Raw genomic sequence first — 17,306 nt, forward strand, 5'->3', positions numbered from 1 at the left:
TAAAGAACATGTGTTTTGATAAATAAAGAACCTTAGAATTATTTGAAACTCTCAGGATAACAAAATGTTCTCTGATAGCCAACATGGTGCAAAGGAGTTGAAATGGGAGTTGTTTGGCTTTCACTGAATTCCTCCATGATCTGCGTTCGTCTGTTTACAACTTGTGCTAGAATTCTAAACCATACTCAGGTACATGCCCAGACAGACCCAAGCAAAAACAAATATTTTTAATTCCCAAATTTTTCTATATTATAAAACATACTCTTTGTACAGGAACAGGAAGTCATTTTACAAGTCACTTCCCTCCCCTCTGTCTTTAAGTCAATGTCCGTCCCAAACAACTGAACGTGAAGCCAGCCCACCTGGGGGTGTGAGCCACCTACTGTGTGTGTACTGAGCTGACAGCGGAATGGGGAGGAAGGTCCCGCGCTTTATCCGTCAGGTCTGCTGCCCGGTCTCCTGTCTGAAGCTGTGGGCAGGCTGTCTGATCACTGTATCAGATAGTATGCTCCAGCCCCGGAGTCGAAGCAAATGCCACGCCAGCACTTACTCATCCTCTGTGCATTTTAAAAAGGGTGAGAATACCTGTCGTCTCTTGTACGGAAAGGTTCAGTGAAATCCTGCCTGGAGAATCATCAAAACTCCCTGGGAGGAAAATATGGCAGCAATACAAAGCAAATAAAGTGTGTGGGTGCTACGGATTCACTGAAAGACTTCTGTGATACTTGTTCTTATTTTATAGCTTTATTCTCCTAATTATAGAAGAAGAGTTATTTAAAACTATAAAGTTAAGGATTTTCTTACCTAACACCAAAAACAGTGTGGGAGAAATAAATTAATTCTCAAGCCTTAGATGAATTTTCACACAAAGGGAAAAGAAGGCCACATGGCAAAGTAATCCACTCAAAATCGTGACTATAAACTTTCAGCCCTACAACCCAGTCTATATGAACTATAGTCATATATGAGCTATATAAGTAGTTCACATAGATGGCCAGGTATAAAGGTCAACTCCAGCTCCAAAACCTGTATAATTTAAGCTCCCTGGAAACTTTCTGAGCAATTTAGGTAACTGACGCTGAACTGTACATGAATGACTAGACTCTTCTCTATGTGAAGTCTCCATCGCAACAACAATGTGAAAGGTGCTAGTCTCCAGCCTTGAGAAGAGCCAGTCCACATTCCAGACAGAGCTTCACCTTACCTGTTTGGGGCAGGAAGCTTCACTATCCCACTCTTTCTCCTCGGCAAACCGGAACTGTGAGAAGGAGTCCCCTGGGAATAGAAAAAACATACAATTTTATGTCAAAGCTAAAAGGAAAACACTCAGTTCTCTGAATTTCCCTTTGGGAGTAAAAGTGCTGTTTCTGAAGAGCTGACCATCCCAAACTCAGTGATATCATTCAATAGAAGGTCCTGGCTTCCGCATCTTTCCACATCATCTGTGCAGAGCGGGTACTTGAAAATACTATTGGCAACTGTATTCATTGCTTCATTCAACTCTCAATAAGCCACCATCCTACATGCTTCTTGAGAGACAACTGAACAGTCCAGGCCTGCAGACGTGGCCATCTCCCCATATTTAGCATATTTTCATCTCATCTGCTTAATATATGCAAGGAAACTAACATTTATGATTTGGGGGTGGGCATAAGCAGAAAAGGAAGGAGAAAAACAGAACTGAAGGAAAGCAGTTCTCAACTGATCCACAATATGACAGACTTAAAATATCTCTTTGAGGCAAGGTTACCAATCTGAACCATCACTCTAAAAATCACCTGGTTAGAATGTCAGATACAAAATAAAACTCAAAGAATGTGCATTAGATTAGTTAATGTGAATCATGGTGCACTGCTCTGAGCTCTTGGAATAAAGGAAAATGAATCAAGATAAACAAGCTTGACAGATGATTCCGTACAGTGGGCTTTGACATGACACAAAGCTTATTTTGTAAATATGTACTTATCTGGTTATTTGCATTAAGAATAGCCAATTTATAAAGAATTACTTTTCCACCTGGCTTTCAGGATCCTCCAGAATGTGATCCTACCTCATTAACCCACATTTGCTTCCTATTTCTTGACTTCCTGCTCCCGAGAGCCTCTTTTCACATTCTGAACATACTTCATTTTCTACCCTATCCTCATTTCTTTTTTAATCCTTCTCCCTTGTCTGGAAGGCCCACACACTTCTACCCATTCATATCCTATTTATACTTTAAGACTCAGGTACAGGCCCACTTTCTCCTCCTATGATATCTCTCAGGTTATTTAACCATAGAATCCATTCTTTACTTCTAACTTAAAAGAGGGGGAAAAGAACTGAAGAATCCTGAATTAAAGAGACAAAGACAAAATCAGAATCTACACCATACCCCCAGCATTTCCAAAACACATGGATCATAACATTTTAACACTTGACAAGATCAAATTCTAGGTAAAAAAGACCAAGAACATCACTCTTTATCATGAGAAAGGGTAATATCACTACCATTAGTCATTGGCAAATCAACCTTGATCCCTCAAAAATTATGATATAAAGAACCTGAGTAATATAATTAATAATGTCTTGTCTGTGCATGTGGATGTATAAGTGTATTGTGATTATATGTGGGTAGTTTATAAATATTTGTGCAATATTAACATTTTAAAAGGACAATAGAAAGGCTACAAAAAACCTTTAAAAAAATCCTAAAATGTAGCAGTTAGACAAATCATATTTGCTGGTGATAAACATTTGTAGCACATATAGGCAAAGAGCCTGTCTCTTACATACAAAGAGAGCTTTTGCAAATCAACCAGAACAAAACCACCTAGTAGGAAAACAGGCAAAGGGGTGAGAATAAGAAAGGAAGTAAGGATCAAGGAGGCATAGGACAGCTTTACAAAGTCTGAGGCAAAGCAGTGAATCAGCTCAATCTGATTCTGACTAAAAGAAGCAAAAGTTAATCCTTTTTGGAGGAAAATGACATTATCAATAACCTAGAATTATCTCTACTATATTTTATACACAGTATCCAAAATTCAGGTGTATCAGGAGATGAGACCAAGATGACAGAAAACTAAGAGAGAGGGGAAAACAAACAAAACCCAATCAAAAAATGGACAGAAGACCTAAATAGACATTTCTCCAAAGAAGACATACAGATGGCCAAAAAGCACATGAAAAGACGCTCAACATTGCTAATTATTAGAGAAATGCAAATCAAAACTACAATGAGGTATCACCTCACACCAGTCAGAATGGCCATCATCAAAAAGTCTACAAACAATAAATGCTGGAGAGGGTGTGGAGAAAAGGGAACCCTCTTGCACTGTTGGTGGAAACGTAACTTGGTGCAGCCACTACAGAGAACAGTATGGAGGTTCCTTAAAAATCTAAGAATAGAATTACCATATAACCCAGCAATCCCACTACTTGGGCATATACCCAGAGAAAACCATAATTCAAAAAGACACATGGCGGGTTTCCCTGGTGGCGCAGTGGTTGGGAGTCTGGCTGCCGATGCAGGGGACAAGGGTTCGTGCCCCAGTCGGGGAAGATCCCACGTGCCGCGGAGCGGCTGGGCCCGTGAGCCATGGCCGCTAAGCCTGCACGTCCGGAGCCTGTGCTCCGCAACGGGAGAGGCCACAACAGTGAGAGGCCCGCGTATCACAAAAAAAAAAAAAAAAAAAGACACGTGGTGCCCCAATGTTCATTGCAGCACTATTTACAATAGCCAGGACATGGAAGTAACCTAAATGTCCATCAACAGAGGAATGGACAGAGAAGATGTGGCACATATATACAATGGAATATTAGCCATAAAAAGGAACAAAACTGGGTCATTTGTAGAGAGGTGGATGTGCCTAGAGACTGTCATACAGAGCGAAGTCAGAAAGAAAAATAAATATCGTATATTAACGCATGTATGTGGAATCTACAAAAATGGTATAAATGATCTTATTTGCAAAGCAGAAACAGAGACACAGACTTAGAGAACAAACATGTATATCAAGAGTGGGGGTGGGATGAACTGGGAGACTGGGATTGACGTATATACACTATTGATACTGTGTATGAAATAGATAACTAATGAGAATCTACCGTATAGCTCAGGGAACTCTACTCAATGCTCTGTGGTGATCTAAATGGGAAGGAAATCCAAAAAAGAGGGGATATACCTATATGTATAGCTGATTCACTTTTCCTTACAGTAGAAATTAACATAACATTGTAAAGCAACTATACTCCAATAAAAATTAATTTAAAAAAACTAAAAATAGAGTTGCCATATGATCCAGCAATCCCACTCCTGGGCAGATATCCAGAGAAAACCATAATTCAAAAAGATACATGCACCCCAATGTTCACTGCAGCGCTGTTTACAAAAGCCAAGACATGGAGGCCCTAAGGTCCAGTGACAGATGAATGGATAAAGAAGATGTAGTACATATATACAATGGAATATTACTCAGCCATTAAAAAGAATGAAATATGCCATTTGCAGCAACATGGATGGACCTAGAGATTATCATACTAAGTGAAGTCAGACAGAGAAAGACAAATATTATATGATATTGCTTATATGCAGAATCTAAAAAAAAAATGATACAAATGAACTTATTTACAAAACAGAAACAGACTCACAGACTTAGAAAACAAACTTATGGTTACCAAAGGGTTGAGGGTTGGGGGGAGGGATAAACTGGGAGTTTGGGATTGACATATAAACACTACTATATTAAAAATAGATAACTAACAAGGACCTACTATATAGCACAGGGAACTCTGCTCAATATTCTGTAATAACCTAAATGGGAAAAGAATTTGAAAAAGGATATATATATATATATATATATATGTATGTATAAGTGAATCACTCTGCTGTACATCTGCAAATAACACAACATTGTAAATCAACTATAGTCCAATATAAAATAAAAATAATTTTAAAAAAAAGAGACAATAGAAAAAAATCCAGTTATCAGACCCAGATCTTATGATTTGCAATGTAAAATTTTCAAAAATAGGAAAAACTATAAAATCACAATGACATCCATGAAGTCATTTTTTTTTCCTTTTCCATTATGGTTTATTACAGGATATTGAATATAGTTCCCTGTGCTATACAGCAGGACCTTGTTGTTTATCTATTTTGTATATATCATTGTTTGTATCTGCTAATCCCAAACTCCTAATTTATCCCTCCCCCACCCCCTTGCCCTTTGGTAACCATAAGTTTGTTTTCCTTTTGTTTGTTGGTTTTTATAAATTTATTTATTTTTGGCTGTGCTGGGTCTTCGTTTCTGTGCACGCGCCTTCTCTAGTTGCAGCCAGCGGGGGCTACTCTTTGTTGTGGTGCACAGGCTTCTCACTGCGGTGGCTTTTCTTGTTGCAGAGCACGGGCTCTAGGCACGCGGGCTTCAGTAGTTGCAGCATGTGGGCTCAGTAGTTGTGGCTCGCGGGCTCTAGAGCACAGGCTCAGTATTTGTGGCGCACAGGCTTAGTTGATCCGCAGCATGTGGGATCTTCCCAGACCAGGGATCAAACCCGTGTCCCCTGCATTGGCAGGCAGATTCTTATCCACTGCGCCACCAGGGAAGTCCCCATAAGTTTGTTTTCTATGTCTGTGAATGTTTCTGTTTTATAAATGAATTCATCTGTATCATATTTTAGATTCCACAAAAGTGATATCATATGGTAACTGTCTTTCTCTTTCTGACCATGAAGTCATTCTTGATTGATACAAAATAAAGTATTTACATAAAAAATTCAAAGAAAAGAAGAAAATGTTTGAGAAAAATAAGGTACCTTAAGCACATTTTGTTTATAATAGTCAAACTCCAAAACAACACAATTTTAAAATCTTAATAAAGTACACAGAGGCTAATTTTGAAAAATAAGCTGGTTAAATGACTATTAAAGAAAGCCAACCTCTCTAATCCTCTCATTGAAGATGAAAGTGTGTCCAGACTTGTCAAAATTATGACTCCTAGAATCAAGAGTACTTCTGGAAAACATGTTACCAAAATTCTCTTCTTATACTGAGACATGTACAGAACAATGGTGGTATTAGTAAACATGCTACTCCTGTATCTTGTACATCGGACATTTGGACGTGCAGGAACAATTGGAGACTTCCATTAAATAAGACAGTGTGGTGCATTTACAATGCATTCAATTCTGCTCCTGCTTTATTCTCTGGCTGAGAGAGTTCCTGTCTCTCACACTAACAGAATGAATCAGAATGAAGAAGTATAGAATGGAACCCAGTGAAGAACAGGGAAAGCCAACTATTGTTGACAATGGAACAAACATGGTGAAATGTGTCTTGCAAGTCATAAGCATTCAAAGTTTTGGTCACACTCACCAGCTGTGTGTTCAGCAAGTAATTACAGCACAGTGTAATGAACAGAACCAGAAAGCATAAAAGGAGTATAACACTTTCCTCCTCCTCCTTCAGCCAAAGACTAATTTCATGATGTATAAGAGGCTGTGGAACTGCCTTGCTGTGTACTTATACCATATCCTCAAACAAGATGGAGAAGAGCTAGTACCTATTACATAGGCTGCTTGAATAACAGCAACAAAATCCCGTAATATTCTACTTTGCAGATAAGAATACAAAAATAGCAGGCCTGCTAAATCCAATGATTATTTATTAAGAAGTAATTTATTCATTAGAATCTGCTTAAAAAAGGGGGGGGGGAGGATTTGAACAAAACTGATGTACCTGGAGAGTTCACATTTTTCCTACATAATAAAAAGTCCCATGTCATTCTATTCCAACAAAGCTGAAGTTGGTGTACACGCAATGAAAGCTGAGATACAGGCGATACTGAAACAATTCTGTATATCTTGAAAGTCAACAACATTGCTCTACTGCCACATTTCTGGAGCCAAAATTAATGATGGATTTTTTTCAATCAACTAATTGTATAAAGCAGCAAAAATATTAGAAAGTTAGATATATGTGGTCTTAAGTATGCTTCTGAAAATAATCAGAAAGAATGTTTCGAGCAGTGCACAATGCACATGAAGAGATGTTCAACATCGCTAATTATTAGACAAATGCAAGTCAAAACTACAATGAGATATCACCTGACACCAGTCAGAGTGGCCATGATTTAAAAGTCTACAAATAGGGCTTCCCGGGTGGCGCAGTGGTTGAGAGTCCGCCTGCCGATACAGGGGATGCGGGTTCGTGCCCCGGTCCAGAAAGATCCCACATGCCGTGGAGCGGCTGGGCCTGTGTGAGCCATGGTCACTGGGCCTGCGCGTCTGGAGCCTGTGCTTTGCGATGGGAGAGGCCACAACAGTGAGAGGCCCGTGTATTGAAAAAAAAAAAAAAAAAAGTCTACAAATAATAAATGCTGGAGAGGGTGTGGAGAAAAGGGAACCCTCCTACACTGTTGGTGGGAATGTAACTTGGTACAGCCACTATGGAGAACAGTATGGAGGTTCCTTACAAAACTAAAAGTAGAATTGCCATATGATCCAGTAGTCCCACTCCTCGGCATACATCTGGAGAAAACTCTAATTCAAAAAGATACATACACTTCAATGTTCACAGCAGCACTATGTACAATAGCCAAGACATGGAAGCAACCTAAATGTCCATTGACAGATAAATGGATAAAGAAGATGTGGTGTGTGTGCACACACACACATATATATACAATGGAATATTACTCAGCCATAAAAAAGAATGAAATAATGTCATTTGCAGCAACATGGATGGACCTAGAGATGATCATACTAAGTGAATTAAGTCAGACAGAGAAAGACAATACCAATATCACTTATATGTGGACTTTTAAAAAATTGATACAAATAAACTTATTTACAAAACAGAAACAGACTCAGACATAGCGAACAGACTTGTGGTTACCAAAGAGGAAAGGCTGGGGGAGGATAAATTAGGAGTTTGGGATTAGCAGATACAAACTATTATATATAAAATAAACAACAAGGTCCTACTGCATAGCGCAGGGAACTATATTCAACATCTTGTAATACACCATAATGGAAAAGAATATGGGAAAAAAGCAGTGCACAGTGCTTCAATTTGGGGGATTCCTTCAATGAAACTCATGATCATCAAACAAATCTCCAAGTCTAGCAGTTAATGAGGAGATAAGTCTTCACCTAGCCTATTACCCAGTCTTTAACTAGTTACTCTTAGAGAGGACAAATTTAATTGCGAGGGGCACCATTACCCTCGACCATTCTGGCAGAACTAGCCAAAGAGTATTGTGCTCCTCTACCCACCTCAGCCAAGCTGCCAGCTATTTAGTATCACGAACGTGTAGGATGGTACCGTGACTGCAGGAACAATCTAACAGCAGACAGTGGTGAGAAATGAGAATGCCTATAGATTGTCAAAAGTAAATCTGGCCACTAATAACTTTTATAATAATATTTCAATAGTTTTGCTGAAATTTCAGATTTTTTTCCATGTATTCCAGCACGTCCATTCTATGACAGAGATATTTAGCTTTAGCTTCAGCTGAATATGATTCAACACTTGACATTCTGGCCAAAATGTATATTTAATCTGCCTCCAATAGTGAATTACTAACATTCTATGAGGTCATTTTAAAAATACAATAGTTTATGTAATGTACAGTATGGTGACTATAGTTAATAATATTGTACTGCATAACTGAAACTTGCTAAGAGAGTAGATCTTAAAAGTTCTTGGGCTTCCCTGGTGGCACAGTGGTTAAGAATCCACCTGCCAATGCAGGGGACACGGGTTTGATGCCATCTTCCTGGCCCTGGAAGATCCCACATGCCGTGGAGCAACTAAGCCTGTGCGCCACAACTACTGAGCCTGCACTCCACAACTACTGAGCCCACGCGCCACAACTACTGAAGCCCGCACGCCTAGAGCCCGTGCTCCGCAACGAGAAGCCACCACAATGAGAAGCCCACGTAGCGCAACGAAGAGTAGCCCTGTAGCGCAACGAAGAGTAGCCCCCGCTCACCCCAACTGGAGAAAGCCCATGCACAGCAACGAAGACCCAACATAGCCAAAAATAAAAATAAACAAAATTTTTTTAAAAAGATGTGTGCTTTATTAAATAAAAAAGTTCTCATCACAAGAAAAATAAAATTGTAACTATGTATGGTGATGGATGTTAACTAGACTTATCGTGGTGATCATTTTGCAATATATACAAATGTTGAATCATGATATTGTACACATGAAAATAATGTTATATATCAACTATACCTAAATTTTAAAAAATGTAGTTTTATATGTACTGACAAATGGAAAGATGCCCATTATCTCAACTGTTACATGAAAAAAATCAAGTTTTAATACAGTATGAATAAGATATATATATACACACACACATATATACACACACACCTATGCACATACTATATACACACATATATGTGTGTATATATCACAAAAATATTAATATATGCATAGAAATAAGTGGAGATCATTAGATAGCTATTTTAAGAATGATTCTCTTTCAGAGGGCGGGATTGAAGGAGACTTCTTTTCTGCATAATACATTTTCCAGTTGAATTTTCCTTTGTAAACAACGAACACATGTTATTTTTGGAACTGAGCCAAACAGAAGTAAGGAAATCTAGAAACAAAGCTGAAACTTCTTAAGGGCAAAGACCATCTCAGAATGCCTTGAAGACAAAACATCCATAGATCTCAAAAGCTGGAACACCAGATGTCATTCATTCTAACCCTCACTTTATAGAACAGTAAAGAGCCTTAGGTCAGGACAGGCTCAATGGCCTGACCAGCCACTTAATGGCTGGACACCAAGACCTCTTGGCTCCTAACATTCATTATTATACCTATAATTAACAAAGCTCTTTCCACTATTTCCACTAGACTTCTCAGCCATCTGAGTTCCCTAGGACAATACAGATACTCAATAAATATTTTATGACATCTGATATACTACTATTTGACATGCTGACAATGTCTGAAGATTGGAAAATCCAAAAACAAAGAATTCCTCATTTTAGGAAAGGAATCATTTCAGGGATTCCTTTAAATAAGTACTTTTAAAGAATAAGAGTGTTTTGATAGCCCTCTAAGTATTCTAATAGGGATAGCGTCAGAGAAATAAAGGCGATACACCAACTGTCGCTGTGCGGACGATACCCAGGATTCTCACTCTGCCTAACTTCTCAAAACTAGTCTAACACAAGTCTCAGGATCAGTGACAAAGTGGACACTAAACTTGCTAGAATTCCACAATACCAACATACTATCAAAAAACTTACACTTTAGTCATAAATAAGACAGCTTTGAATTTTAGGCTTACTCCTTCAGCCACATCAACAAAAAAGAGCTTCCAGCCAAATAAAAGAGCTCTTCAGTGGAAGTTCAGGTGGGATGACAAGGAACAATCTTTATCTGGGCAAAGAAATCTGCAAAGACTTTTGGTTTCAACAATACAGATCAGATGTATACAAAGAGTGAGTGTGAAAGATGGAAAATGTGCCCAAGTCTAAAAATACCCAGTTCCGATGATTTGGGAGTGGCAATTCCCGTAACTGACATCTGTCCTAGGTATTTGGATCTTTTCCTTATAAAACTGGCCCAGACTGTTGTGGTACGTCCTTTCGGAAACCAGCTCTAGAAAGCAAGAGGAATGTAGCACTATTTCTGGATGAGTACTTCATTTTAAGCTCCATTTTCCTGGCTCTTCTTTATCATGATCACCTTCCTTTAAATCCTCCACAGCCCTTAGAATATGCCCTTAACCAGGACACCATGTCTATGGGAAATCACAACTTTATAGGTTGACAGGTTCACAATCTTCATAGAAAGACACTATGTCTCAATGGTCAACACCATGGCTGCTACAGAAAATGAAACATACCCTTTCTTCTCTCTGAATTTCTCTAGCTCATCTATGGGACATGGCATATTTGGAAGGTCCAGGTAGATCCTAAGTCCACAGGCTGACACAGATCAATCCAGAGGCGATCTACAGTTCAGCCTACACGATATAAAAAGTCCTTACTACCCCCCACTTCCTAGCTTCTACGGATGAGCCTTTCTAGATGCAGATGTCAAGCATTTCAATATTTACCCTAAAACAAAGCAACAGCTAACATTTTGGTCTTTGTGAGGAAGATCATACAAGCCATGATGAATTTAAAAAGTTAGGTTGAGCCAAAAGAACATGAGAGGTAAGAAAATTCTCTCCTGCTCAACAGTGACCTATCATTAGCTTTCTCACCAGGTGTGCGGCCCCAAAGGCCCCTGAGCATCAAATATCCACATTGAGCATAATAGGATGTGCCTATCTTCCCAATACCCCTAAAAAGTGCTTCCCCATCTGCACGGATTATGTTGAAGGAAAAGCCAAATATACTCAGGTACCATAGAATGGTTCTAGGCTTTATGAGTGAAGGATGATGCTGACATTCTGGAATTTAGAATCTAACTTGTTTTCCCCAAAATAGTTGGCAGATATTCTGTGTGAACCCTGTACTACAGTAGACAATCTAGTAACATTTCTCAGATCAATGGTTTTCAGAAACAAGGCCAACATCAAACCCTGGCACAGAACTCCAAGATGACAGCAAATTTTTAGACAAGGCTGAATAAATAATATAAAGATGAATCCTCAACACTCATGGTGTCTATTTCCTCAAAAAATATTTAGTCCACCTAACAGCTTGTTTTTTTTATTTCTAACCTATCTGACACCCAAAATGTTGACTTTGTTGGTTATTGCAGCTGATGGAACCATCATACATATACTCTAAGGTTCCAGGTCTAATGCCTTAAGGAGTAGACTCCCCTTTAATCCCATCAGCGATCTTGCAAGGGCACACGATTCACTTCCAGAGGGAGTAAGTGAGAAAGAAAGATCAGATCAATGCCCAACTGTCATTATCTGGAAAACAGTCTGTATCAGGAGGATGCCATGCAGATTCAAACACACACTCGCACACACTTCAGTGCAGGACAGAAAAAGCACAGTCCCACCAGGACAACGACACTCTCCAAAGGTCACTGCAGAACTCTCAGTAACTTGGGTCCCACAGTGAAGCCAAACTTTCCCTGAATTTCCTGGCCCACCATCCATTGCTCCTTACGATTTCATTTTCTTTCCTATACTGAGTACTTTTTTGAAAGTCAATTTATCCCTATTACCACTTACATCTCTCAAACATGGTATTTTCTACCTTAATCTGCCCAAGTTTTCTTCTTGCAGTTAAAAGTATTCCATGAAGGTGAATGTTAATAATTAAAATCCCCAAACACTAATCCCATGATGAAGCAGACGGCTCAAAGCATGTCCTCAGAGAATACTGTGGGGTTTGTGAGGGAAAATGCCTGAAGCCCTTTCTATCAGGAATATGAGGTTGCTTTCAATTTGTTGTTTACTGACTAAATGTATGCCAGAGACTCATATATTAAAGGATTAAGAAGTCTTACCCATTATCTTTGATTTGTCTCATTATTTTCTTACTATATGTTAGCTCAGTTCATTGAAATTATCTTTCTGATACTAATTCACATCTTCTTAGTATAAAATCCAAATTCATATCCATACCTTTAGCTACTGACTGGCCTTTTCTCTCTCCTACTTCTAGCTTCTACTCTCATTCATAAGATTCCATAAAGTCTTTTTTTAAATCATGTAAGAATTTACTGCTCACAAGCACAATATTCTTTATAAAATCTCCAACTGGGCAGCTCCAGCAAGCACGAGCAACACCCAAACTGAAGACAGGAGACCATTAGTCAATATACTTTTTTTGAGGTCAACTCATGTAGGCAACATGAAACCTACTAAAGTTAGTTTTGATTAACTTCTTCATGTCCCAGATCCTTGCTTTTCTTTTTTAAAACTCTTAATTCTAGCTTTCGAGTACGCCTGCAATGAGTTTGGTAAGGCAACATCTCCCCAGAGGAAACTCATGAGCAGAGGCCTCAAGACAGAAGGAAGTTTGGCCATTGGAGGAGCAGAAGGCAGGCCAGTATGACTCGAGCACAGTGAAGGATGAAGAGGCAAGAAGAGAGTGAAGAGAAGGCTGAGTCATATTCCTTATGTGACTCAGCATTCTCCAACCAGGGGTCGAGTTTCACTGCTTAACATATATTCCACAATAATAACCAAGGTTAGTGAAACTCAACTAGTCGAGTTCTTATCTGTTAAACACATTTGACACGAGTACCCAAACACATACTAATTCTCAAGTGACAATTAGCATTTACAGATTAAACAACACAAAATAGTAAAAAAATAAAACAGCAGTGCCTGTCAAATTGTCACCTTCAAAACAGAGGGTGGCTACCTTACTGGGCCCCAAAGAATCTACTCTGCAGATAATTTTCTTCTAGTAAGAGATCTAACTGTCGACTGTGTATATTTAATAGGTATGAGAAGAAGTGTTCTCATAGTTAGTTGACCCATATAGTAGAGATGACTTTTAATGAGTCGATATGTAAACAGTTTTTTTTAGATACCCAGAAACTTGTTCTGGGAGGAGCTAGGGCAGGTCAGAGTAGACCTGATGGGTAACTCAGGTAAAGATGCTTTTCTTTTATCTGAACCACTGATTGCTTTACTTTCCGTTTTTAAAATCTGGAACTCCAATAAAGGAAAGGACTGTAACCTTGGAAACAAAACAAAAAAACAGAGGGTGGAAGATACAAAGTTCTCTTTGCTAGGGTAATGATTGTTCTAATTAACGTTACCATGGTTATACGCCATCTCCCCCAGCCATTCCTGAGAAGCAGACATGCAAATGTGACGCTAAGGAATTTGGGAAGCTACCCTAACTAGTAAGTTGCTCAGGAGAAAATCTGGTGGGGCCTCTACGAAGTTTGGGCACAGGAAAATCTCCGTGCCTAAGAATATGCCACTTTTCTAATTAACATCCAGAGGCACTGATCTGGAAAGCTGACCTTCTCATTGGCGGTGACAGAAGGGAGAGGAAATGTAGGGAGAGAGAGAATGAAACGGGGGAATTTACACCTCACCTAATAACGTGATAAATCCCTGCCGCCTGTTCCAGACTGGCAGGGAGGTACCGTGCAGCATTCTGGTTCTTTGTGCCTACTCAGAGCTGCCCACAGATTCTAACCCCAGTGTCTGGCGTTGGCTACAGAACCCTGCCTCCCAGACTTTTGCTATTTAAGACAGTTGTTTTCATCAGCACCTTTCCTGATCCAACTCCTAAATATGAACCTCGGCCTATGTTCCGACCACATTTAACTTCCAGCCTTACCAGGTCTGCCATTTCACCCTGGTATCCATTTCATGGCTGTTTTTTTCTTCTCATAGATGGCCAGTACGTATTTTAATGATAGCTTACGAGTGTTCAATGCTTAAGTGCAGTACTATGAAGCAGAAATGCAAATGGCATATTCAGAAGCCTTAGTATTTGGTTTTACCGAACAAAGTTTGATGGGCACTTTTTGGGTCCTCGCATTATTTATGTGAATTACATGTGCTGCCTTTATTGGATAGTCACAAGTTGCCTTGTACTGGGTAGATCTGTTTGAGAACGTCAGTAGTACCGATGTCGATTCTCATTATTTACAGCTGCCTTAGAGTGTACTTGGTTTGCTTGTATCTAAAGTTTCCGTTCCACACCTAAAAGACAGAGTGCTGAGTTTTAAGAAAATCATATACAAAAAGTCAACATTATAAGGCAGTAACTTGGTAAGTCGAACTGTAATTTATTGATTTTACCGATGGATTCATGAACGGATTCACTTAGTATTGAGATTCCTTGACATACTTAAAATGGGACTGAATTTCCAAAAGCTTTACTTAAAACTTTTTATTGTTCAATGGTAGAAACATCAGTGAATTATCTACAAAGAAACATCTGTTGTCTGGCTGCTAACTCAACAGTGTTCTCAGTTTGATGATCATATTTGTATTTTATATCATAATAAATAGTTTGCTTTTCATGGGTACTGTCAAAAGTAGCAACATCTTTTCAAGGCTTCAAAGCCTAAAGTAGAATTTCTGCAAGTGAACTACCAGAGCAGTCTCTCTAAATCACTGGTATATCTCTCATGTTTTAAGAGTAGGACGAGCGTAGTCAATGTTGGGTTTGTGTTTTTGCTATTTTAAAGCAAGAATTACCTTATAAATCTTTTTACCACCACTATATGAGAAACTTTAGCTCGGCAAGGTGCCAGTGGAATGAATCTGTTTACCAAATTCCATTTGACAAGTTTTAGCAATTATTTTTGACATAATTAAACGAGCTTTGCCCCATTTCATGTTTACTGTGTTTCCAGGAGATGCCACTGGGAGAATTCAGCCAGTTAAAGGCCTATTAGCTTTAAGCACTCACATCTGCAAATTTATCCCCATCTGGGGCTTTCCAGGTATTAACCAAATAGCAAGCTTTTTTAAAAACTTTGGTATATGCCTCTAACGTATAAGGTCTCTTTTGAATAATACAACAATAATATTATCATATGTAAAACAGCAGCAGTTAAAGAATAATATTAGCAACTACACAAATAATATTTAAATAGCCCCATAAAATGTTTTGTTTCTCTTGGGAGCAGGAGAGGTGGAACACTGGGAGTATTTTTTGACATCTTTACTGGAGTATAATTGCTTTACAATGGCGTGTTAGTTGCTTCTGCATAATAAAGTGAATCACCTACTTATATACATATAACCCCATATCCCCTCCCTCTTGCGTCTCCCTCCCACCCTCCCTATCCCACCCCTCTAGGGGGTCACAAAGCACGGAGCTGATCTCCCTGTGCTATGCGGCTGCTTCCCACTAGCTAGCTATTTTACATTTGGTAGTGTATATATGTCCATGCCACTCTCTCACTTTGTCCCAGCTTACCCATCCCCCTCCCCGTGTCCTCAAGTCCCCTCAAGTCCATTCTCTATGTCTGTGTTTTTATTCCTGTCCTGCACCTAGGTTCTTCAGAACCTTTTTTTTTTTTTTTTTAGATTCCATATATATGTGTTAGCATTCGGTATTTGTTTTTCTCTTTCTGACTTACTTCACTCTCTATGACAGTCTCTAGATCCATCCACCTCACTACAAATAACTCAATTTCGTTTCTTTTTAAAATTTCTTTTTATGGGGGGCTTCCCTGGTGGCGCAGTGGTTGAGAGTCCGCCTGCCGATGCAGGGGACACGGGTTCGTGCCCCGGTCCGGGAAGATCCCACATACCGCGGAGCAGCTGGGCCCGTGAGCGATGGCCGTTGAGCCTGCGCGTCCGGAGCCTGTGCTCCGCAACGGGAGAGGCTACAACAGTGAGAGGCCCGCGTACCGCAAAAAAAAAAAAAAAAAATTTCTTTTTATGGCTGAGTACTACTCCATTGTATATATGCGCCACATCTTTATCTATTCATCTGTCAATGGACACTTAGGTTGCTTCCATGTCCTGGCTACTGTAAATAGAGCTTCAGTGAACACTGTGGTACGTGACTCTTTTTGAATTATGGTTTTCTCAGGGTATGTGACCAGTAGTGGGATTGCTGGGTCATATGGTAGTTCTATTTTTAGTTTTTGAAGGAAACTCCGTACTGTTCTCCATAGTGCTGTATCAATTTACATTCCCACCAACAGTGCAAGAGGTTTCCCTTTTCTCCACACCCTCTCCAGCATTTACTGTTTCTAGATTTTTTGATGATGGCCATTCTGACTGCTGTGAGGTCATACCTCACTGTAGTTTTGATTTGCATTTCTCTAATGATTAGTGATGTTGAGCATTCTTTCATGTGTTTGTTGGCAATCTGTATATCTTCTTTGGAGAAATGTCTATTTAGGTCTTCTGCCCATTTTTGGATTGGGTTGTTTGGTTTTTAGATATTGAGCTGCATGAGCTGTTTAAAAATTTTGGAAATTAATCCTTTGTCAGCTGCTTCATCTGCAAATATTTTCTCCCATTCTGAGGGTTATCTTTTCGTCCTGTTTATGGTTTCCTTTGCTGCACAAAAGCTTTTAAGTTTCATTAGGTCCCGTTTGTTTATTTTTATTTCCATTTCTGTAGGAGGCGGGTCAAAAAGGATCTTGCTGTGATTTATGTCATGGAGTGTTCTGCCTATGTTTTCCTCTAAGAGGTTTATAGTATCTGGCCTTACATTTAGGTCTTTAATCCATTTTGAGTTTATTTTTGTGTACGGTATTAGGGAGTGTTCTAATTTCATTCTTTTACATGTAGCTGTCCAGTTTTCCCAGCACCACTTATTGAAGAGTCTGTCTTTTCTCCATTTTATATTCTTGCCTCCTTTATCAAAAATAAGGTGACCATATGTGCATGGGTTTATCTCTAGGCTTTCTACCCTGTTGCACTGATCTATATTTGTGTTTTTGTGCC

General features: G+C 39.2%; 1 protein-coding gene across 1 annotated transcript in view; it reads right to left on the reverse strand.

Moving 5' to 3' along the window:
* AVEN (apoptosis and caspase activation inhibitor) overlaps window positions 1-17,306 on the reverse strand; it is a 197,251-nt gene that overhangs the window by 9,097 nt on the left and 170,848 nt on the right. The window contains exon 3 of the mRNA XM_004274038.4: window positions 1,205-1,275. Within this exon, the coding sequence (XP_004274086.1) occupies window positions 1,205-1,275 (71 nt within the window). The remainder of the gene's footprint in view (window positions 1-1,204; window positions 1,276-17,306) is intronic.

Source organism: Orcinus orca, chromosome 2 (genome assembly GCF_937001465.1).
Source record: "Orcinus orca chromosome 2, mOrcOrc1.1, whole genome shotgun sequence".
NCBI lineage: Eukaryota > Metazoa > Chordata > Mammalia > Artiodactyla > Delphinidae > Orcinus > Orcinus orca.